Source organism: Tenrec ecaudatus, chromosome 15 (genome assembly GCF_050624435.1).
Source record: "Tenrec ecaudatus isolate mTenEca1 chromosome 15, mTenEca1.hap1, whole genome shotgun sequence".
Classification (NCBI taxonomy): domain Eukaryota; kingdom Metazoa; phylum Chordata; class Mammalia; order Afrosoricida; family Tenrecidae; genus Tenrec; species Tenrec ecaudatus.
The window spans coordinates 65,068,906-65,094,798 of NC_134544.1; the positions used below are offsets into that span (position 1 = coordinate 65,068,906).

The window sequence follows — 25,893 nt, forward strand, 5'->3', positions numbered from 1 at the left end:
TTTTGTTCTTTGATGCCTGATAACTGATCCCTTCGGGACCACGTGATCATCTTAAGTTTTTAATATCCTAATATACAAACCCAGATATGTTCAGTTATAGGATTTTTTTAAGGGACATATGGGCCTAGCCCTCTCAGTCCCTCGGTTGCCAAAACAGTTTGTGCTTGAATATGAACATAAAGGTTGGCACTTTGAGCCTGCCCAGGGCACCATGGAAGAAAGGTACTGTGATCTGCTTCTGTAAATATTACAGAAACAAAACAGATTATTCCCAACAATCTAGAAGAGTTTAAGCAAACCCCCGAAAGTTCGGCGAGCTGACCTCCAGGCCTAGAACTGAACAGATAAGGGCTGCAGTCCATGTCTACTCTTTCATGTGATAGATGTGCACATGCACTAGTTTGTCTAAAAGCCCCTAACGTGTGTGTGTGTGTGTGTGTGTGTATGTTAAGTACATCCTAAAAATTAAGGGTCCCATGTCTACTCCTATCCTAGAGTTTGGCCTATGTTCACATTAAATATTATAACATCATGGAAAATAATACTTTTGAAATAAAAAACAAAGTGGGTTGAGTTTAAAATATATTGTGGTTACCCTAAAGTAAAATCAAAACAACTTGATTGAGACTCACGGAAACTCCACGTATTAAAGTGTAGAATTTCTTCATAAAATGTTCTTTTCTATAATTTTTGTGGAAGTAGATCATCAGGATTTTCAGGTGAGTCGGTTTAAACTACCACTGAGTTGGTTAGGAATTAAAATTATTAGTCAATTGTACCGCAAAGAAGTCATGTCTGTCTTAGTCCTTGGCTATTGAAGTTGTTCTGAGAGTTAAATTTTAAAGATGGCTAAGAATTGGCCCTCTTTAATTATAGTACTTTTAGATGAAAATCATCCATAAAATGTAGTAAGTACCTCCTTGCCTTAGTAACTGTAAATTCATCTGGTTCATAGCTGCACGCCATTGTATATTAGGCTTTCCAGAGACTTGCTGTGACTTACTGGCTTACTTATAAAGAAAGCTCATAACTAACCCTTAAGTGCTGACTTGCCCTGCTTCATAGATTTTATATCTTCTCTTTCGACAACTCATTTTTCTCCTTGTTGTCTGGCATGTCTGCTTTTAGCAGTCTTTTTTTTTTCTTGTGAATTGCTTGAAGGCACAGAAACAGGTAAATTTTTGTGTGTATGACTGAGTCATACAAGTCATTAAATAACTGCATGGATCAATGATGTCTGTTGGCTCACAATCTTTGCTTTGGTGTACTTCCTTTCTTGTAGCAGATAGAAAACATAACTGGTAGATTGCACCACATCTTTTCATCTCTTCATTTTAGTGCCTACCAATGACTATAAACTGTGATAGTTTTAAATATAAAATCATTTGAATGGTTTTTATTTGAAAACAGTATAAAACCACTTAACTTTTTTGTTCCAGAAAAGTTTTAAAATACCCTTTGCCTTCAGTTGTGTTTTCTTCCTTTAGTGAAAGGATTTTCAGATGCTGCCTGCTGTACCTGTACAAGAATTGCCACTCCGCTAGTTAACTCTCCTGAGGATGTGTGACTTTCAAGTCCCCAACAATAACAGTTTTAAAGCATCTGACCTGTGCGTGTGGAGGCAGGAGTTCAGCTCCATCATATATCACAATCTGCAATGCAAGCCTTGAAAAAACTCTTTTTAAAACATATTATTTGGGCTCATACAACTCTTGTCACAATCCATACATACATCAATTGTATAAAGCACACTTATACATTCATTCCCATCATCATTCTCAAAATTCGCTTTCCACTTGGGTTCCTGGAATCAGCTTCTCATTTTCCTTTTTCCCCTCTTCCTCCCTCCCTGTTCCCCTCTCCCTCATGAACTCTTAATAATTTATAAATTATTATTTTATCTTATCTTACACTGCCTGGCATCTCCCTTCACCCACTTTTCCTGTTGCCCATCCCCCAGAGAGGAGGTTATATGTAGATCCTTTTGATTGGTTCCCCCTTTCTACCCTCCCTGCCCTCCTGGTATCACCACTCTCACCGCAGGTCCTGAGGGGTTCATCTGTCCTGGATTCCCTGTGTTTCCAGTTCCCAACTGTATTGCTGTGCATCTTCTGGTCTAACCAGGTTTACATGGTAGAATTGGGATTATGATAGTTGGGGGGAGGAAGTGTTTTAAGAACTAGAGGAAGGTTGTTTCATCAATGCTACACTGCACCCTGAGTGACTCATCTCCTCCCCACTACCCCTCTGCAAGGGATGTCCAGTTGTCTACCGATGGGTATTGGGTCCTCATCACGCACGCTCCACATTCACGATTATATGATCCCCACCCCCACCCCGCCTTTGGTGCTTGAAACCTGGTTCCTTCGGCCCTTCATGATCACACATACATGTTGGTGTGCTGCTTCCATGTGGGCTTTGTTGCTTCTGGGCTAGATGCCCGCTTTTTTACTTTCAGGCCTTTGAGACCCCAGATGCTATATCTCTTGATAGCCGGGAACCATCAGCCTTCTTCACCACACTTACTTATGCACACCTTCGTCTTCAGCGTTTATGTGGGGAAGGTGGTCACACAATGATGGTTTTTGTCCTTTGGTGTCTACTACCTGATCCCTTCAACACCTCGTGTTCACACAGGCTTGTGTGCTTCTTCTCTGTGGGCTTTGTTGCTTCCGAGCTAGATGGCCCCTTGTTTGCCTTCAAGCCTTTAAGACCCCAGCCACTGTATCTTGATAGCCGGGCACCATCAGCTTTCTTCACCACGTTTGCTTATGCACACGTCTGTCTTTAGTGATCATGTCGGGAAGGTGGGTATCATGAAATGACCATTTAGCTGAACAAGGTACTCTTGTATTAAGGGAATGCACACGAGGAGGCCCAATGTCCACCCGCTACCCTACTACTAAATTTATAAATATATGCACATAGGTAATTTCCCCCTATAATCATAAATATATTTACATATGTACATGTCTGTATTTAGGCTTATATGTATGCCCTTTGCCTCTTACTCCTTTCCTCTATTTCCTTAGCCTTTCCTCCTGTCCCAAAACCATGTTCAGCCTTCATTCTAGTTTCAGTAATTCCTCGCAGTTACCTTGCCCTTGGTCACTCCCCACCAGTCCTCCCACCCCCTCCCTACCAGTGGTTTTGAACCACTCGTGTTCCCTTTTCCCTAGGCTGGCCAACACCTCCTCCCTTCCCCTACCTATAAAAGCAACATATCAAGCTGTAAGGAAGAAAGCTTTTTTTATCATTTGTTTGAACAAAGCTTTTTAATGTAAACCACTATTGTGTTTGGAAGAGTCGGGTGCCTTTATAGAAACCATACTATGACTCCTGAAACAATTGTGGAAATACTACTCTCTAACTGGTTCAGTCCATGTCTTTTAACTGATTTGATCAGTAGGAGCCAAAATATACAAAATGAGGATTCCTTAAATTATTAGGAAAATCCACAGAGTTTTCTAGTAAGATACTTAGGACAAGTATAGTGATCCCTTTCAGGAATCTGATGTAAGAAACTGGATTATTGCTTGCATTATGCAGGTTACACATTCAAAGTGAAGCAGTTGGTTTCTACTTTTGAGCACGATACTCATATTTCCCACCCCATTGACCAAGAGCTTTTTTTACTATGAAATTCACCCACTGATTTTATTTTCTAAGAGGCAGATCACGTTTTTAAAAAGGCTTTGGACTTGATTTTTTTTCCATTCCAGGCATGCACATTTTACAAATTGCAGTCCCTCCTCATTTTGGTTCACTGGCCATATATGCCAAAACTCAAATCAAACTCAAGTGCCATCCAATTACTCTGGACTCCTAGGTATCCTGGAGGGCGGGGTGAAACTGCTCCTGTGGGTTTTGATACTGTGATTTTTTATGGGATTAGAAAGCTTTATCTTTTTCTTCTTGAGTGGCTAGTTGTTTCAAATTGCTGACCTTCTGATTAGAAGCCCACCCTGTAAACCACTACTTTATTATGCTGGTGTTTAGTACCAACAATATTCACAAAAGTCAAAAGTAGAAACGGCCCAAATCTCCATCGATAGAAGAAGGAATGAACAAATTGTTGTAATCCATAAAAAAATATTATTCATCATAAAAAGAATGAAGTACTGATAAATAGCACACGTGGATGAATCTTTAAAACAGTATGCTAAGTGTGAGTTGTTTAGGATGTCACAATATGAAATACACACTTCTGCTTTTTGCCAGTTCAAATTCAGTTTTCAGCATAATACAGTGTTCTACATCATTTTGGTAGAATCGCATTGTACTTCATCAGATACCCATCTCTCAGTATGTATTCAAACACAAATTGTTTTGGTTCTAACTTGAAATTTCCATTTTATCTTCCTCTTCTCCATCATTATTGCCCTGTACTACCCCTGCTACACCTTGTGATTCCAAGCAGATATTTTCTGTACACGAGAAGATAAAGAAAAATTGCTGTGTGCATATGCTCATGGTGCTATTTAATTGTATTCTACATTTATATATCTCTGTGGTTCATGACATCCTCTCGATTAAAAGCAATATGTGGGTTCATTGAACAGAAAGTATTAGTTAAATGAAAGAGAAATTGGCCTTGACTATAATAAACACCTTAGATAGTCAGGATTTTTAATTCATCTGCATTTCTCCATATTTTATTGTTAGCAGTAATTAAAGCGATATTTGTACAGTAAAGAATGCTGGTATGATTGTCAAAGTAGCTCTTGAAACGTTAAAAAAAGGCCTCTGTTGAAGCAGAAAACAGAGTACTCACAATTATTGAGTACCTGTATGAGCTGTTTTTTATTATTATTTTAAATAATCATTTTATTGGAAACTTTTTTTGCCCTCTCTCTCCCCTCACCACCCCCTTATTGGAAACCCTTACAGATATTGTAATATTCCACAGTTCAGTCACATCAAGCAGTATTGTACACTTGATACCACAATCCGTTTCAAAATATTCTCCTTCTTCTTGAACTCCTTGATATCAGCTCCCTTTTATTCCCTCCCCCTCCCCCCGAACCCATATTATTTGTATGTGTTTATACACCGTATTTTACACTATCCAATATATCCATTCATCTTCATTTCTGTTGTTCAGTCTCTTTAAATAAAGTTATACAGTCATCAGTGCTATCAGCTCCCCCTTTTCCCACTTCCTCCTTTCCTTCCCATATACTCAGGAAATCATTACTCCTGTTCTTTTTTCTGAGGGGTTATCTTTAGAGGCTTTCATGCATTGAATGATCTTAATTTTACCAATGAACATATGCAAGTCTAACAAGGTCAATGAAGTAGAACTGAAAACCTAATAGTAGGGGGAAGAAATATTAAAGAATCAGAGTATAGTGGTGTGCACCCTAGATTTATCATCCCATCCATGGGGCCCTTTTGTGAGGGATTGCCCAGTATCTTACAGGAGGGTTTGTGGATACTCGTCCCACAAGGGAAGCCAGCTAATGGGTGTCTTGGCAAGGAGCAGGCACTACAAATCACCAAATTGACACTGGATATAGTTCTGGTGTTTAATAGAGTTTTTTTAAAAAAAAACTAGTGTTTTACGTACACCTTAGGCAATATGAACTATGCTCATGAGTAATTTTATAGCACTTGAATTGGTGTAGAATCCACTGAAATATGCTGTAACATTGGCTTACTGCCATCGTGAGGCCATGGACTTCCTCTTTTCCAGTGACAACAGTAACTCGACTCCGTAGGGAATAAAATACTTTGCAGTTGGTTAGCTTGGGTTTCTTTGTGATATATTATTTCTTTCTATCTTGCTATATGTTTACCGGACCTTCCGATAAAAGCAGGGGAGACTGATAGGGCATGACTCATGACTGTGTAACCTGCTGTACTGTCCTCAGTATGGTGACTTCCATCAAGGACATACTAGGCAACCCCCTAAAAGAAAGACTGCCCCTCTCTGCGCTGGCCAGAGTGGGGTGGAGGCAATCCACTTTCCAAGGCACTCTTCTGAGTACAAGGTTATCAACACCCTTGGTTAAGGATCAGAAATCCTTCAATGGAGGTTAATCTATGTTGGGACTCTGCAAATGGATTTGGACTGTCACCATTGTCAAGGTGCTCAGCATTTAAACTCTAATACAATTCCAAACAGATCACATTAAACATGTCTCTGTAATGTGATAGCTACAGACAAGTTTTCCCAATAATACATATATCCAAGTCTTATTTTGCAGCCTTAAAAATAAAAGGCAGCGATGAGCCAGTTAAATTCAAGGCAGAAAGGTCAGCTCAAAAGGTTACGGGGGAAAAAAAAGATTATGGCAACTGTTTGGGGGGATCCCAAATGGTTAATCTTGATAGATTTTTTTCAAACAACCCAGGATGATTATTGGAACTTCTTATAAGGAAGAGATTTCATGAAAATTAAGACGGTTGGTCAGAAAAATGCCAAGAAAAACACTGAAGTTTTTGTTTTTGTTTTTTAACTTCTATCGCTTCTCTGTAGCTGCCCCTTCGTCCCGGGCAGGTCCGTCCGTCTGTGCTGTGCCGTGAGAAGCTACTGTAGCAGCCTCACCTCTTCCGCCCGCCAACCTTGATTTCATCCCATCAGACTTCTTTTGGTTCCTTAAACTCAAAGAACACTTCATAGGAACATTACTGCCATTTTGATGTGCTGTAATTCAGAGTGCAGAATTATTCAGGAAAGGGTTAAGAAATGGTACTACCAACTTCAGAAGTGTAGAGACTTCGTTGGATGATATATTGAACAAGAATACTTTCACATTTTGATATTTTTGCTTACAAAAGTTTCTATGATTTTGAAGCAATGCATGTTGACTTATGTTGTTAAGTTTTGAATACACACAGTGAGGGGCATAGTAATACACACTTTTCATGAAAGTTCTGTGTATTTGAATGCACGTAACAGCAGCGCACAAGACCATGTGCATAATAGCTTGCTATGTAAACTATACAATGTACAGTGTTTAAGCACTCACCCACCTAGATGCTAAGTGAAAGGTCAGCAGTTTGAACATATTAACTGTTCCTCAGGAGAAATATGTCAGTCTGTTTCCTTAAAAAACTTTATTCTCTCCTGTTGGATTGGTATTATTTCAAACTGACTTGATGGCAGGGTTTCCAGGAGGACTGCTAATTCCAGCAAAAGCATTTTAAAAATCATTTAAAATATCTTTATCATTACTCTTAGAGCACAATATTGATAACTTGAAGATAAAGATTTCAAATACCCCCTAACTGTGTCAGATATTTTTTGGAGCACCTTTGTTGAGTGTAGTATTCCTTCATTCTTCTGGTGTCTTCGTTGCCATGAGGGTTTAATGAGAAGATCGATATATAGAGAGAACCTGGCATATTTGCATTCCCTGCATTCATGTTCTGCTTACAAAAGTAGTGTCTATGCTGGTACCTTTATTGCAGAAATGGGGCTCTCTTCATTTCCCCTGGCCTTAAAGCCTGTTCTTTTCCGTGTTCCTCACATTTATCCCATTCTTGCACACCAGACCAACAGTGTCTTTCCTGTGTTCATCCACCTGCTTCTTATTCCCCAATCTTCATTTTCTTCTACCACTTTCTTTCTATTTAAATTCCTCTCCTGGTTTTTCTCTTCATGTATTGGAGAAGCATGTGTTTTGGACACTAAGGTACTGTGTGGTCTCCCAGAGAGGAATGCTGGCAGGGGCATAGGCACTGCCATAACTGTGCCAGCGCAGAGTGTGTCTTCAGAGTTCGTTCCTTACAGATTTTAACTATGCACAGTGGGAGTGAGGCTATAAAATGTTCATTAAATTTCACAGAGTAATTTTTACGTATTGGTAGTAATATATTTGGACTTGCATTTTTGGCTCTTTTTATTTTATTTTTCTATTCATTCATTTCTAATATACTTCAAAGTTTTTTGTCTGAGATACAGTATGCAAATTAACAAAAACAATGGACAATAAAAAGACAAACAACCCCCAAGAGACAAAGACAAATTGCTGCTCATCAGAGATTGAGTTGCATTTTCTAGAAAAGTAAAAACTTGGTTTTATGTAAATACAGAAGCAGCCCTAATGACCGTATACACTTGGTCAGCAATGATGGGACTGTAAGCTTTTTATGGAGCTTGAAGACATAGTCATAGAATGAGAAAACGAAGGTAAACCTGCTACAGGAGAAGGTCAATGGCCTACGTGCTGTTTCTGAAACTCAGATGCTTAAAGAAGAGTCTTTTTAGAAATTTTAACCCTCATAAGGTGCTGTAGCTCTGTCAACTGAAGTATTTACATCACTTTGTGCCTTTTGGATAACAGAAAAAATTCTCTTTGTTGTTGTTTAGACAGATTTCTCAAATATGGGCTAGAGATTGATGCAGTTCCCCCAGTCTTTAGAAGTTGGAGCCTACACCATACCGATGCAAATTTTAATGATGGGTTCGAAAGGAATAGCTAATTATATGTAGTTATTCCTGCTGTCACAAGCAACAGTGGAAGATAGTCTAATCAAAAGCCTTTGCCAGGAGATATGATTAAGCTAAATTTAATTCACCCAAAGATACAAAAATGCAAACATTGCATGTTCTCATAAGAGATTTTTTTCCTTCTGGAGAATCCAAAATAATTATTCTTAAAGATCTTCAAAGTCTTTTTCTAAAGCCAATGCTATCAAGTGGAGCACTTTTCTTTTGCTGCAATGTTATTTCTTACTTCTATGTTAGTGTCTTAAGGGTGTTTTGTTATCTGAACACAAACAGAATTTCTGTGCTAATTTGCATTATGATTTCTTTTATTTATTTGCCCAGTTGGTGTGCTTTATTCAGGAGAAAAAATTGAAATGAGGAAATAACAACAGTGGGAGATCCAATTACTCTTTGAAAATACATTTCCTTACAGTCAAAACATTGAAGTGGAAGGTGAAAATTAAACAGTCAGCCATATAGGAATATTAAAAATAAAAGACTTAATAGTCTACAATTGAATATAAATGCTTTAAATTCTTCATTAGAAAATTGGTTGTTGAGTTGATTTTACTTTCAGAGTAGATATGTGATAAATTCAAACAACTCATCTTATTTCCTCCCTCCCTCCCACCCATGGATTTACTCCAGGGTTCTGGGTCAGCAGACTGCTCTAAACATATATTCTCACACTTTCCATAAAATCATTGTCGTCAAAAGTGCAGCACTGGCAGGGAATGTTGACAGTTTTATAAATTTAACTTGGGTACTTCAGAACAAGGAGCCCTGTTGACACAATGGTTAAGCACTGGCTACTAACGAAAACACTGTTTCGACCTCTCCAGTAACTCCATGGGAAGAAGATTTGCCAATTTTCTCCTGTAAAGATATACCTTTCCCCACAAAAAGCAACCAACCAGCCAACCAACCCACTGCCACTGAATCTATCCTGATTCATACTGACCCTACGGTTTCCAAGGCTTTGATTCTTTACCAGAGGAGACAGCCTTATTTTTCTCCTAGAGATATGCTAATGAGAGATATACTAGTTATGCAATTAGCAACTCAATGTGTAACACACTGTGCCATCAGGCTTCCTCTTGAAAAGACTCTAACTGTGAGGGAATCAATTCCTACTCTTAGTGACCCTATACAAATTAAATCATATAAAATCCTAGTTTTAACTTGGCTCTTCTCTGTCACATAGGGTTCCTATAAAATGAAAACTGACCTAAAGGCACACAACAACAACATTCTGTAGAACAATGTATAAGAGGGGGTACCCCCCCAAAAAAAACATAGTTGGAATGGTTGCAGCGGAGCTTTCCTAGTACACATTTTTTCATGCTAGGCGAACCTCCTGCAACTTGCTCTGAGTTAGTGCACCCAGTGGCATCACATGGTAAGGTTATCTCTACTCACAGTGAATTTTTTTTTCTAAGAGCACTTTCACTCAAACATCGTTTTTGTGATGGCTGATTTAGAGATCTGTCTGCAGCTGTGAAATTTTGTTACCTGCTAGAGAAAAATGCTGCAGAAACTTGTGATGTTGAAACAGCTTACAAGGACAGTGCTATGGGAAAAACTCAAGTGTACAAGTCATTTTCCTGTTTCACAAAAGGTGAAATCTCAATTGATGACAAACCTTGTTCTGGATATCTGTCAAAAAATGTCAACTTATACTGCATTTGGAGTTTGTTCCACCAGGTTTGACTGTTTATCAAGCTTTCTATTTAGAGGCTTTGAAAAAGATTGCATAGCAGTGTGCAACAAAAAACCTGATTTGTAGCAAATGGGCTGGTTTTGCCACCATGACAATGCACTCGCTTATGAACCATCTCAGTGCGCCAGTTCCTGGCTAAAAACAGCATGCCTCACTTTCCCCGTGCACCTTAGTCACCTGACCTTACTTCATGAAACTTCTCTTTGTTTCCACAAATTCAGAGGGACAAGGAAGTACAATGATTTAATAACATAGAGAGGTGAAGGAAAAACTGCGGAAGGTGCTGTCAGCCATCCAAACAGATGAGTTTGAAAATGTTTCCAATGATGGAATCACAGATTTGACAAATGTATTAAGTGTAATGGAGAGTACTTTGAACGTGATCAGGTTGTTTTTTTAAAAATTAAATACATAGCTTTGATGAAAAAATCTGGGATTTTTTGGATACCACCTTGTATTTCTATGCCCACATGTAGAAATAAAGATGCCCTTTCTCAAAACTTAACTGTGGGGACAAGAATAAAATAATTGATTTGTAATATTTCAATACTAATTGTGTTCTAATTAAGATAAGAATCTTAAAAACACCACTTAGGTGAATTAGAAACTAGGGAGGTGTGGAGAGGGTAAAAAGAGAGGCAGTGCATAGTGAATGAAGGGGGAAGTGCAGAATGGAAACCCAAAGCCCATTTGTCGGCCACTGGAGACCCCCTTGCAGAGAGGTCTAGGGGAGGAGATGAGTCAGTCAGGGTGTGATGTAGCACCGATAAAGAATACAGCTTTCCTCCAGTTCCTAAATGATTCCTCCCACCCCACCCCCAACTATCATGATCCGAATTCTACCTTGCAAGTCTGGATAGAGCAGAGGTTGTACACTGGTGCATATGGGAGCTGGAGGCACAGGGAATCCAGGGTGGATGATACCTTCAGAACCAGGGGTGTGAGGGGAGATACTGGGAGAGTGGAGGGTGAGTGGGTTGGAAAGAGGGAACTGGATTACAAGGATCCACATGTGACCTCCTCCCTGGGGGATGGACAACAGAAAAGGAGGTGAAGGGAGACGTCAGACAGGGCAAGATATTACAAATAATAATTTATAAACTATCAAGGGTTCATGAGGGAAAGGGCAGCGAGGAGGGAGGGGAAAAAAAGAGGACCTGATGCCAAGGGCTTAAGTAGAGAGCAAATGCATTGAAAATGATGAGGGCAAAGAATGTACAGATGTGCTTTACACAATTGATGTTTGTATGGATCGTGATAAGAGTTGTATGAGCCCCTAATAAAAGGTTTAAAAAAAGAGAGAGGTAATGATAAAATTTTACAAACCCCCTAAAGATGCACACATTATTGATTTATGCAATAATGTATTAAGTGTATTAAATCCCAACTTGAAAAAAAAGATGTACACATTTAACAACAAGGAGGAACCAAAATACTTTTAACAGCAATGACCCACCTTTATTGAGCTGGTGCTATGTTCTAAATGTTTGTGTCAGTATTAGCCACCCAGTGTGGAATGACAAAGAAATGACATTTGAGAGGTTGGAGGAAGAGAAAAGGGGCTGTGTAGGGAAGCATAGCGTTCCAGGAGGTGCGAACTTGCCGAAATTCTTGATGTTTTGAATTCTCAGCCATTGCAAACTCTGTGGAACATATTTCTCCTCTAATACCTGTAGTGTATCAGTCAACCTGGCAGCAGTTTTTTGTTTGTGTATTCGTTGAATGGTGAACATCATATAAGGAATAGGTATTCAGCAAAGAGTAACTGTTCTGCAAATTATTGATGTTGACATCAGAGTGGTGACTGCTAAGTGGGTTTCTATACTGTTGGGAAAGAGGAGATTCTCCTCTGACCCGGGTGCGGTCCAAACAGAATGCCTTTCAGGAAGGGAGAACAGGGAAAGAGGAAGAAGTTGCTGAGTAAGCAGGCTTTGGATGAATAACACACAGTTGTCATAAGAAAAATGGAGCTGAGCCACAGGACTCAAAATCTAAGCACGCTTATAGCCAGAGAACCAACAAAAACAGTAACTACTCAAATAAACACACTGCATCATTAAATCTCTTCTGGCACTTCTATCCCAGTGAATCCATCCGTTGCTCTGTGCTCTGGGGCTCAAGTTTATTCCTTCCAGATGGAGGTCCTTGAAGTCATGCACTTCTAATAAAGACTACTTCTACCAACATAAAAATATGATCCAGGGTTTGCTGCCTTCATCAGCCCCTGATCCCTTCTTTTAAACATGGAGCTTGAGAGAGGAGAGCCTTCACAGTGTCTTCCATTTCCAGTGGAAAGAAAAATGGTGTGTAAAACCACTCAACTACTTCTTGCCGCATCTGGCCCTAAGGGAAGGCACTTCTGCAGGATTGTTTCGCTTTGTTCAAGGCCATCACATATTGACACAGAATTCCTTTAACATGTAAGAGAATTTGTCCAGATCACTTGAAAACATTAATATCCTGCAAAAAACGTTACTGGGGATCCACAGGAACTTCTGCACTAGATTAATGGCATCCTGATTCTATTTGAGCTAATCTGCATTACAGAAACATGATGTGGCAGAATAGGTTGTATTTTCACTTAAACAGGGAAGAGTTAATATGAAAATTGTAATTATTTGATTATATTTAGCTTGGATTGTTGTAAATGTCTTTTTAACCCCAAGAGAAATTTTTTTGTATCCTATAGATGGCTCAAAAAGTCGACTGATGGAGCCTTTTGTTCTGGCATGGGTTTTATGGGTCAAGTTCTGGTATGGGTTTTATGGCATTTATGGGTCAAGTATTAGAAGAGGGCCAGTGGGACCAGGCTAACAGTGTTTAAGGGACTTCTCACAATTTCCTTAACAGGAATGGTGGAAACATTTCTAGTGTGTGGTAACATGTGTAAACAGACTTTTTATCTTTGAGCTCTACTCATGCATTCTAACTCCTTCACAGGATATAAGACACACACACGTTTTCTCATGTATTGCATATCACTTTAACTTCCACCTGTGTTTGCCCAGGCTTAACTGATGGCAGTAGTGTGAGATACAATATTCTTGACAGTTGGACAATACTAACGTGTTTTTTGGGGATGATCATGGCATAGCTTACTGAGTTCATCTGTAAAAATGGAAAAAAATAAGCTTATATTTTACTAAAAGTTGAAAAGTGCCTTCTCTAAACTCTGTTATACCAATGTCCTGTTTTATACTTTTGATGAGTTGGTTAATGCTCTCTGTTTCAAAGACATTTCATATTTTGTATAATTCAACTAACTGAAATGTTATCTAGCTTCATGCTCTTTCTGTTCTGTAAGTCACAGTTGAAGTGTTTCTTACGGTTGGAACATAAGTTCTATACATAGCTCTTCCATTACGGCTTGGCTTTCATATATACAGTTATATCATACACATTGCTTGAAAATGGTTCTGTTTTCAAGCAGCTACTATAATTTCCCTTCACTGTTGGGTTTGTTTTCTCCCTAAATGTTGAATGACACATGAAAAAAAAACAGGCTCATTGGGTAGGTCACAGTGAGTAATGGCTTGGAAACTCAATGACTAAATATTCTAGGTTCACCACTAACTTACACTAAATCCTGGGCAAGCTGCTTCCCCTTGTCTCTGTGAACCAAATCCTTTTTGTGTAAATGGAATTAAACCCAGCTCACCTCACAGAGGTGATAGTAATGTGTAATATTAATCCCTTAACAATAGTATGTTCATTTATGAAGGGTATCGGAAATTTTCTAATTTGATTCTTATAGTAAATCTCCAGAAACAGTGATATTTATCTTATATTGCTTTGGAAATCATGGCTTGTGGATGAGATAAATATTCCATGTTTTTTTTCAGTATTTTATTTGTACACGTAGATATATGTGAGAGTGTATACTAAAATATATACACTCAAAGAAAACGTGCACACTGAAGTGAATTATTTAATGTGGGTCTTCTAACCAAAGTCTGTCACTCCCACCTGATGACCTTGCTCCATGTTTCTGGGCAGAAGTTGGGAAAGATGCCTGTAAATAATTTTTAAACAGGATTTCCTGCCATGCCACCCTGCTGCATATACAATGAGCCCTCTGAGAAGCAGGGGTGTCAGGGGAACTCCATTACCATCAAGAGGCAGAAATAAAATGGGTCTTGTGGATGCAGAATTCCTGAGCAATGAACCTGTTGGATCTAGATGGAACACGTGAACAAGTGAAGCTCATGGAACAAGTGAAGCTGAGTGCATTTGTCGAAGAGGCTGGCTTCCTTAGTAAGGTTCCTGTAGCACTTAATTGGAGAGGTTGGGCTTAGTGGCCCCTGGAACTGGAGCTGGGCGCCTGCAGGTTGAGCGTTACTGGAGTGGCTGCCTCTGGGCACTTCATTCAGGAAGCTGGATTTGTTGACCCTGGGAGCTTGAACTAAATGCCTCCAGGTTGAGGCTTAACAGGGGAGCAGCACGCTCCTTTGGGCATGTATAAGCAAACCTAAAAAAGCTTTGTAACGTTGTGATAAACAACTACTCTGAGCACTTTTCATGGACATTACAGTTTGCTAACTTCCTTGATAGAACCCTTTAATCATGAATTTTGTTTCTTAGAGTAATTTGCTCAGCCATTACAATGGATATTAAAACTCAAGAGAGGTAAAATAACATTTAATGAAAACAAGACAGACACCGCCTTTCAAGTCACAGTTCATAATGAGTTAAGTATGAAAAGAAATACTCAGCTGTGGTTAATATTCTGCCTGCCCAGTTGAAATTGGTATTTCCAGTTCACGTGGGTAGTCATATTGTCAACAATAAGTCAGGCGTCACAGTGATGGGAATGGATGGAAGAGGAGGACGGTAATGCATTGAGCACAAGGGCATCTTAGCACCAATAAAGTTTTCGCTAACTCCTCAAACCAGAAGAATATTTTGACCCTTTTAGGTGTGAACAGGGTGTTATAAGTACATCTGATAAATACATATAAGCGGGGGAGATATTATGTGATAGCACTGCCCAATAGAACTGTTGAGGTAATGCAAGTAAGTGTTGTGTCTGCAGCCAGTGGCTAGGTGATTGAACAGTACAAGTTTACAAATCCTGTGGTATATTGCTGTTACTTAGAGTTCCTACATGATACAAACAGTAAGTATTTCAGGTGCTAATTCAAAGATGAAGGTTCAAGTGCATCCAGAAGAAAAGCCTAGTGATATACTTCCAACAAATTGCATATGGAAAACTCTATGGTGCATATTTTTTCTCTGACAGATGGCACCACCATGTGAATCAATTCAATGGCAACTGGTTTTAGTGTTACCAGATTTGACAGTGCAGGTCTGTAGTACTTCTATTTCTGTTACTTAGAAGACTATAATAATATCAAGAAAAATTTCCAATCTCCAGCTCTTTTGAGAACATTAGGGGTGGTAGGTGGAGGACGAGTGAATGAAATAAAATTGAAGGAAATTAAACTTTTAAAGCTTAAGTACTAATGTGCAGCTGTAAGATTAACCCATGGGAGTGATGGCATATTTTCATACATGACAAAGTGGTGTTTACCATTGTGATTATATTTTTATTTGTTTCCACAGGCTCTTTCATGTTGGTGAACACATCTGGTAGACCAGAGGGGCAGAAAGCACACCTCCTCTTACCTCAGCTTAAAGAAAATGACACCCACTGCATTGATTTTCACTATTTTGTATCCAGCAAAAGCAATTCTGCTCCTGGATTACTTAATGTCTATGTAAAGGTCAACAATGGACCTTTGGGAAATCCTATCTGGAATATATCTGGAGACCCAACACGCACATGGAACAGGGCAGAACTCGCAATTAGTACTTTTTGGCCTAATTTTTATCAGGTATGTGTTTTAGTTTCATTTCATGTTTTGATGCAGCTCCTTCTACTTACAAATATGAATTGTTTTCATGTGAGAACAGTGAGAAGCTCCCTGGTTGTAATAGTAGGTTAAGTGTTCAGCTGCTAATCAAAAGGTCAGCAATTCAAACCCACTCCCTGAGAGAAAGATGAAACTTGTCATAGTGTGGCTGTTGTAGGTCCCACCCTGCTCTTCTGTGATCTTTTGTGGCCCAAATGGCCCACATGCAAGTTTCCATGTAAAGAACCTGAAGAATGTAGAACCCTGTAGTACTTGAGAAGTGAAAGGAAAGCGATGCTTGATGTCACATCTGTTCTGTTGCCACAAGAATACCCTAATTTGGGATGAAAGGCGAGGAAATTAATGACAATTGGAAGAAATGAGCTGTAGATTTCTTGCCGTTTTTCTTCATTTCCAATGTACCTCTAGGCATTTCTCTTTTGTGGTAAGTGAGTATACATGTATGTTTCTTGGATGGAAAGGAAGAATAGCGACTATGCTGTTGGTACATATGTAAATTGTTAAATATGCTCGTAGGGTATGCTTTAGCAATGTATGAAGCCATTAAAATTTTTGATATATTTAACAATCTATTAAGAAATTTTCTTAAGGAAATAACAAGGATTATTGCCAATGAAAACTTAAACTAAACTAATAGTAACCAACAATAGATTAGATACATTACTGTACCATATAGAAACCAGCTACTAAAATAACTTTATGTAAAACCAGCTACTAATTTTATTTAAGACCATTTAGTGGTGGGTTTAAATTTTTAGTTTTAAGTGGTAAAAACTAAGCCAAATGTTGGCAGATTTAAGAAAACTGTGTGAAATTTTGTTTCTGGGTTAGGAAAAATGCCACAGACACTGCTGTGATGTTGAACACAGCTTGTGCTTGAAGACTGATGTCTGACCCTGGAAGAGATGGGGAAGTTATCTGGGTGATCTTAGAGCTTGGTTTGGTGAATTTTAACGGAAGATTTGGGAATGAGAAAGATCACTGCGAAAATTGTGCCCTGAAATCTGAATAACCAGGGAAAAGTGTCTATTGGAAACATGCCATGCTTTGATAGAATCGCTCTAAAGTGACCCAGACTTTCCCCAAGGTCATTACTGGCTGATGAGACACGGTGCTATTCTTACTATCCCCAAACCGAGCATCATTCAAACCAGTGGAAGATGCCATCATTACCTCGTCCAAAAAAAGCTCAAGTGAAATCAAAGATCATGACGATGCTTTTTTTTTTTTTTTTAATGTGAGGGTATAATGCATTTGGAGTTTGTTCCACCAGGTCAGACTGTTAATCAATCTTTTGATTTAGAGTTTCTGAAAATATTTCATAACAGTGTTTTACAAAGAAGGCCTCTGTTGTGTGGCAGATGGGACTGGTTTTGCTACCATGACAATGCACTTGGTTATTGCAGCCATCTTAGTGTGCCAGTTTTGGGGGGAAAATAGCATGCCACTCTTGCCCCACGCACTTTTGTCATTTGACCTCACTCTGCGCAACTTCTTTTTGTTTCCACGAATGAAGAGGGACATGAAAAGATAGTGATTTGATAGTGCAGAGGAGGTGAAGAAAAAAATCAAAGGAGGTGTTGTCAGTCATCCAAACAGATGAGTTTGAAAAATTTTCCCAAGTATGGAATCACAGATTTGACAAATGTAGTAAGTGTAATGGAGAGAGTACTTTCAAGGTGATAAGGTTGTTTGTTTTATAAATACATTGCTTTGAAAAAATAATTCTGGGATTTTTTTGTGGGGGGCTACCTCCTTGTATGTGTATGCATATGTGTACCATATTTTAATGAATAAAATCCAGTTCCACTTGATGCTTTCTTAGTCTATGGCAAAGTCTGTTTTGATGCCCTTTAGTGTTACAAATGAATGGTTTAAGTCCTCTCAGATGTATCTCCAGAGAAAGGCCTGGCACTCCATTTCCAAAAATAAACCACGCTGGCCCTAGGGAGCCCAGTTCCACTCTGGAACACAAGGGACAGCTCTGAGTCAAAATCAACTTTATAAAAACCGGTTTGGGCTCAGGCTGTTTCAAGGCCTGAAAGCAGAGAACAAGGGAATAGAAGGTGAGTTCTAAAGGAGGTGGTACCCCTGGAAAGCCCCCTCTCAGCATTCCCGGAGTGGTTTCCCTAGATATCATCGTCACATTATTCTTTCTTCTTTTAGCCTGCAAGATCTATTATAAAGACCTAAAAAATAAAATGAAGTTCACATGGAATTGAAATACTGATACATTGAAATATTTATGTTAATGTAGTACTTTATGTATATAAAATACTTAAATCATTAAATGAAGATAAGTGAAATAACTTAAAGGAAATTCATAATATAATCTTTATTAATAGTGGGCAAGATTATAATATATTAAAAGAATATATGCTATATGTTAGGCAGTTGACTTTAAATAGCCCTATTTATTTATAAGCTTTGGACAGTTGATTTAAATTTTGTGTGCCTTAATTTTCTAATTAAGAGGCTAGGTATAAAAGCTGTGCAGGCTGTTAAGATGAACGGACAAGTGTGCTTGGGAAATAATAACCTCTTATCAGTTGTAGCAGTTGACTGAGATGCAGTGTGTGCAAGGCAGTTGAAAAGCTAAGCCAATACCCAGTGGTTTAATAGAACCATAATTGGTCTGTTCATCTGGAGTAACATACTCACTCACTGTCATCCAGTTGATATTGACTCATAGTGACTCCATAGGGTAGAAATGCCCCCATGGGTTTCTGAGACTGAGCTATTTACAGGAGTAGAAACCTGTCTTTTTCCCAAGGATCAGGTAGTGGTTTCAAACTGCTGTCTTTTCACATCACAGCCCAACATGTAACCACTAGGCTACAAGAGTAGAGCAACAGAGGGAGAAGGAAATTTAGGAATAGGAAGAAGATGTGGAATGAAAAGTTATTTCCCTCCACAAGCAACTGCTCCCTTCATTGCAATGACACTAGAAGTAGTCATGATGGTGCCTGACTACCATTATGTAACATTTCGATAAAAAATTCCATAGAAGAATCCTGGTCAGAAAGGGGAAAATGTGGAACATATTTTCAAATTTCCTAACTGTCTGAAGTCAGTTGGACTTAATAATCCATAAAACTATTGCCTTGAAATAATCTTCATACCTGAAGCCAAAAATATCCCGGTGTCTTAAAAACAAACAATAGTTTAGCTTAACTATGTTTAGTAAAGTGGATCTTCCTTATGTATTTTACACTTTTTTGAAACATTTTATTGGGGCTCGTACAACTCTAATCACAATCTATAATCCATCCTTTGTGTCAATCACATTTGTACATTTGTTGCCATCATCATTTTCAAAACATTTTCTTTCTACTTGAGCCCTTGGTATCAGCTTCTCCTTTTTCCATCTCCTTCCCTCACCTATCCTCCCTCCCTCATGAATCCTTGACAGTTTATAAATTATTATTTTTTCATGTCTTACACTGACCGATGTGTCTCTTCACCCACTTTTTTGTTGTGCATCCTCCTGGAAGGGTGTTATATGTGATCGGTTCTCCCTTTCTCCTTGCCTACTCTCCTTGGCTACTCTCAATATTGGTCCTGAGGGGTTTGTCTGTCCTGGATTCCCTGTGTTTCCAGCTCTTATCTGTACTAATGTACATGCTCTGGTCCAGTTGGATTTGTAAGATACAACTGGAGTCATGATAGGGAGGTGGGGGGTAGGGAAGCATTCAAGAACTAGATAAAGTTGTATGCTTCATCGGTGCTGTACTTCACCCTGACTGGTTTGTCTCCTCCCTGTAAGGGTATGTCTCTCCTCCGCACTCCCCTCATTCACAATGATAGCTTTTTTGTTGTTCTGGGTGAGCATTATGCTCTTAAGATATCCTAAAATTGATTGTGGTGATGTTTACACAAATCTTTTTAATATGACTGAATAATTAAATTGTGTGATGTGTGAAGAATATTCCAATAAAACTATCTTTTAAAAAGAAATAATGATTTTAGGACCAAAGTGAGAACAACCATGAAATTAAAGAGGAAGCCCTGCAGGACAGTGAATGTGTGTTAATTGGGGAGGACCAAGGTAGAAATGAAGGGTGAGATGTTTGAAGAATATAATCCATTTCACTGAATTGTACATCTTTATAGATAGTATTGAATTGGCATAGACTTTGCTATTTTTAAAATCATTCTATTGAGGGCTCTTACAGCTCTAATGGCAACTCATATATCAGTTGTATCAGTCACATTTATGCCTATGTTGCCATTATCATTTTCAAATCATTTTTTTTCTACTTGAGCCCTTGGTATCAGCTTCTCGTTTTCCCCTCTCTCCCCTTTTTAACCCTTGATAAATTATAAACTATTATTATTTTCATATCTAACATCATCCACTGTCTGCCCTCACCCATGTTTCCTTCATGGTTGAAACAACAAAACAGAATTGAAACAAAGAAAATTAGTTAATAGTTGAATGTTTTCTCCCTACCCAGTTTCTCCATATATGTGGTTCATGAAATGTCAAAAACTGTGAAATTTAAATAAAAGGGTCTAAAGTAACTGGATAGAATGAAGTGAACCAAGTTTCTGTACATCAGAATGTATGCGGCTGCCAACATACACGACCGCTGAAAAGTTCCTGGTCGTTAGCCTTGTGTGGACTATGTGGTGGGAGCCAGTGCTCGGGAACAACTCGGGGCTCTTCCATTATTATTTCTCTTTACTTCCTGTGCTTTCCTAGAGAATTTTGGTGAAATAGACTGAGCGACTTTTTGTCTGTTCAGAACCTGAGCTTTGTAGTTGTTGGGCTTTGCAGGTTTTTGGAAAAGACAGGCATAACTGCCCTGTGTACGTTTGATAAACAGTCGTTTTTCTTGTTATATCTCTTGTTTTCAGCCTTTCTCCTAACATTTATCTTTTTTCAAGTATTTACAAATTTTAAAATGGTGTTTGGCAGAGTCAAAGTGTTCTCACCATAGCCGTCGTTAATGTAGTTTGTATGAGATAGGGCAGACCCCTGTTCTACAGGTACAGATCACAATGGAAAACTGCGTGGAATAAAGCTAATTGCAGGTTAGTTACTCTTCATTCACACATACAGTTTCAAGTATTTAGTGATTTTCACACATTTAATCCTTAATTAATGTTTGTTTGATGTGCTGCTACTTAGGACTGGCTCTTTGTTAGCACTGCCTTCTGGGGAATTGCAAGTGACCATCTTTCTCCAGGGTGCCTGGGCTATAATACCTGCTTCCTCTGATTAAACCCCGTTGGCTTCCTGCCCATTTCAGGATCAGATTTTTCTCTCACATCCACTGTTTACTTTATGATGTTGGTGGAAAACAATGTGTTGGGCTTTGATTCTGCTTTTTTTCCTCCCCTTTCTCCTGTCCCTGCAGATTTCAAACTCCCTGGCAGCAAAGAATCACCAGTGCAGTTTCTGGGTTCCACAGCAGGCCCTCTCTAGGGAAGCATGAGAGTCTCGCACAGCTGTGTGTCTCCTTGCTTCTGAGTACATAGATTCTGAAGTGTGGTGATCTGTAATACACACAGGTTCTTGGAAAGGGAAACTCCCCGCCCGAGACCTCAATGTGTGTGACATTTTTTTGAATCCTCAACTATTGTATTTTTATTAAGATTACCATGTCTGAAAGCTCATTCTCAGCTTGTGTTGCTTCCGTGATGATCAAGGATAAATACTTCTTTTGTTGCCCCATGCATTCGCTTCTGTAGTTTGTTGCTTCTTTCTTAGAAACACTCACATTTTGGGGGTAAATGTTGTGTTATTCTCTTACCTCTATTTTAGTTTTCTTGTATAAAAAATTTATGAAATTATTTGATAGGTCATGATCATTCTACATTAGTTCCTTTTACCCAGGGAGGAGGAAGGAAGGGAGGAGAGCCACACTTCTTGAGGGAAACAACAGAACAACAGGTGCTATCCTTTAAGAAAGACATAACAGAGAACCAATGATTAGCTCCATAGACAAGCTGTCTTTCAACTGCCATTAACTTTGGAAAAATAGGTTTTTATTTTCTCTCTGAGAACATTTTAATATGATAAGGGCCTGTCTATTTTTCCTCTTTCTTTCTAATAATTTAATTACTTTGTTGTGTGTCTGAGAACATATATGAAGGAGTTAAAACTATGGAAACTTTTCACATTTTAACTCATTTTTTCACGAACTTTTTGAATACTCCTTGTACAGCAACATTGCAGGACTTTCACGGTTTTTCTTTGTACAGTTCAGTAACATTGATTACAATTTTTGAGTTGTATCATAAGCCTCACCCTCCTTTCCTTTGTTATCCCTCCTCCATTAGCATAAACTCAACTGCCCCAAAGGTCACTATGGAATCTTTTGAGTTAGTCTTGTCATTTTGGTTCCCCTGTAGATTGTTCTTAAAGGAGCACAATGCAATGCTGAAGGAAGAGGGGTTTCTTTAATACTAAAAAGAAACAAAAAAAAAAACCCCAAAGTCACTCCCATCAAGTCAGTGCCGAGTCATAGTAACCCCGTTGCCTTTCTGAGACTGTGACTCTTTAGGGGACTAGAAAGCCCAGTGTTTCTCCTGGAGAGCTGTTGGTGGTTTCAAACTGCTGCCCATGCAGATCTCAGCCCAGCGCATAACCACTACACCAGCTAAGCTACTGAATCCTTTTTTTTTTTGAAGTGTTATAAATTTTATTAAAATTTTAGTGTAATCATTTTGTAATGTGCCCACTTCTCTAAGAAACAACATAATACATGTAGTTTAATGAAAATCAGAAGTGGCAAAATAATCTTACCAAAACTAATCAGCGTGAAATTGTTGCAAGCAATCAGTGGAGCAAAGGTATTTTAGAAATATAGATTTATATAAGAATCCTTTGAGAGTGAGAACACATAGGGCAAAGAAATGTGTATATTGAACAAATATTCTAACCTAGGAATTGATTTGTTAAATCTGAATATTCTGCACAAGGCCATGCCTTAATAATGCTGTCATAGTATAATCCTTTGTAGTCATTTCCAGAATGTGTTTCAGGAGACCTGCTGGGGTGGTGGATAACGTGTTGGGTTGCAAATATCAAGGTTAAAAGTGTGAAGCAAACTGCCACTCTGCAGGAGAAAGATCAGGCTTTCTACTCTTATGAAAATGCACAGCTTTGGAAACACACATGGGCAGTTCTACTCTGTCCGAGTCAAAATCTACATGCTGGCAATGATTTTGTCTGTTTGTTTTTCTTTTTCCCCCCCTTTTATCATGATTTCTTTTTTTTTAAAATCATTTTATTAGGGGCTCATACAACTCTTATCACAATCCATACATATACATAACATCAATTGTATAAAGCACATCTGTACATTCTTTGCCCTAATCATTTTCTTTTTTTTCTTTTCTTTTTTTACATTTTATTAGGGGCTCATACAACTCTTATCACAATCCACACATATACATACATCAATTGTATAAAACACATCCATACATTCTTTTCCCTAATCATTTTCAAAGCATTTGCTCTCCACTTAAGCCCTCCGCATCAGGTCCTCTTTTTTTTTCCCTCCCTCCCCAATCTACCCTCCCTCATGAGCCCTTGATAATCCACAGATTGTTATTTTGTCATATCTTGCCCTATCCGGAGTCTCCCTTGCCTCCCTTCTCTGCCGTCCATCTCCCTGGGAGGAGGTCACATGTGGATCCTTGTAATCAGTTCCCCCTTATTGAATGCTTGTAAGTGAATTTTAGGGGATATTTTTAGCTTCAGGTTTAAAGATGATCTCAAGGCAATAGTTTCAGGGCTTTGTCCTGCATTTATGACTCCAGGAAGTGTGGTGCCTATGAGGAATTTGATACTCTGACCTACATTATCCTATTTTGATCAGGATTTTGCTGAGAAATCTTTAATAAAATTGTTCAATGCCACCCAGTTCTATGACAAAGGAGACAGTTATTCCTGGAGATACTTAGACACATATTATAGTTGCTCCTTTGATTTCTAGCTCTCATTTTCCTTCTGGTGTTCCAGGTGAGTAGACAGCAGCTACTGTACTTTGAATGACTGTTTACAAGCTTTTTATTTTTAAAAATAACATTTTATGTTTAAAGAGGTTGATTTTGGGCTTCATTGTTAGGTGCAACATAGTCAATTCTCTCACCTAGCAACCCGATACACAACAGAATGAAACACTGTCGGGTGTTGCATAGGACTCAGTCATGCCTATGTTTGAGTTTATTGTTGCAGCCAGTGGCTTTTGCAGTTGCAGCAGATAGTTGCATTTACCAGCTTTTAAGACACCAGAAACTAAGAACTGCACTTTGATAGAAACACTAAACATGTTATTAGGCCAAGTAATGTCTAATGAAGATGACCCAACCTCCAAACCAAGAAATCAAATCCCATGACGTTTTGGGGTGTATATAAGAAGCCTCAAAACTAGCTAAACTTTAAAAATTTTAAATATATCACGCACCTTCTCTGAATTAACTTTTAATAGAGTACAACTTACTGATAGCAACTATAGTCATCAGATATTAACGTGATATTTCCATACTTGATCTCAGCCAAAAGGCCAAGAAGTGATAATGTGATATTTCTATTACTATTAATCCTCATTCCCATTTTTTCCCCCTGGTAACCATTAATCCCACCATTTGTCTATCAGTTTGCCATACTGTGGTACCTGGGTATTGTGATACCAGAAGCTATGTTAAAGGTATTTCAAATGCCAGGAGGATCCCCAAAAGTGAACAGGATTCAAGCAGAGCTTCAAGAGTAAGAGCAGAACACCTCTAAGGAATTACCCTCAGAAAACTTTATGGACAACTTGGAAACATTGTCAGATACTAAAAACCTCATGGCAAGAAACAGGCAATTAAATTGTTGAAGGCCTTGCTAGAAGATCAGCTCCTCAGGTGAAGGCACTCAATCATGACTCAGGAAGAGCTGTCTTCTTCAGGTAGAGCCAACTGAAATGACGTGATGGAGTAGAGCCTGTGGGGTAAAGCCTACAGCACCTTCATGTGCTGATGGACTGTGACTCCAAATGAAAAGGAGCAGTAGCAAGCATCAAATATGTAGAACTTGGAGTGCATGGAATGAAACCTGAATCTTAAGAAAATTGGAAGTAGTGAAAAGAAATGGTATTCCTAAAAATTGACATTCTAGGCATTATTAAGCTGAGGTGGACTTGTACAGGTCTTGTTGAACCTGAAAATCACATGGTTTACTATGCTGGGAATGAAATGATCAAGAGAAGTGGCTTGTATTCATTGGCAAAGAGGACATTTTAAGATCTAACTTGAAGTACCATGCTGTCTGTCATAGGGTGGTTATCCTCATGCAAGGAAATCCCAGTCAATACAAACATTATTCAAATTTGTACACCACACACAAAAGCTAGTGATGATGAAATTGAAGAATTCTATCAATGAACTTCAGTCTGAAATTAATCAAACATGGAAACAAGATCACTGATAATTATTGATGATTGTAACGCAAAAGTTGGAAACAAAGAGGAATGAACAGTAGTTGAAAAATGTGGATTTGCTGATTGAAACAAAACTGGAGATCTCATCAGAGAATTTGCAAGAGCAATGACTTGTTCATAACAAAGATCTTTTTTTTTTTAACAACATGAATGGTGACTCTACTCGTGGACTTCTACAGATGGAATATATAAAAATTGAATCGACTACAACTGTGGGAAAATCTGGAGAAACTCAATATTCGCAGCTAAAATCAGGTCAGGGACTGATTGTGGAACAAATTATCAGTTGCTCATATGTAAGTTCAGGTTGAAGCTAAGGGAAATTAAAACAAATCCAAGAGAAGCAAAATTCAACCTTAAGAGTGTCCCACCTGATTTTGAGAACATCTCAAGAGCAGATTTGACACATTGTCACTAGTGACAGAA

The 25,893-nt window shown here is 38.6% G+C and overlaps 1 protein-coding gene across 7 annotated transcripts in view; it reads left to right on the top strand.

The window, feature by feature from the left end:
• Positions 1-25,893, top strand: part of PTPRM (protein tyrosine phosphatase receptor type M) — a 901,381-nt gene that overhangs the window by 308,657 nt on the left and 566,831 nt on the right. For all 7 annotated transcript variants that reach the window (XM_075533118.1, XM_075533119.1, XM_075533122.1 and 4 more), the window contains one exon: positions 15,720-15,991. In XM_075533118.1, coding sequence (XP_075389233.1) covers positions 15,720-15,991 — 272 coding nt within the window. The remainder of the gene's footprint in view (positions 1-15,719; positions 15,992-25,893) is intronic.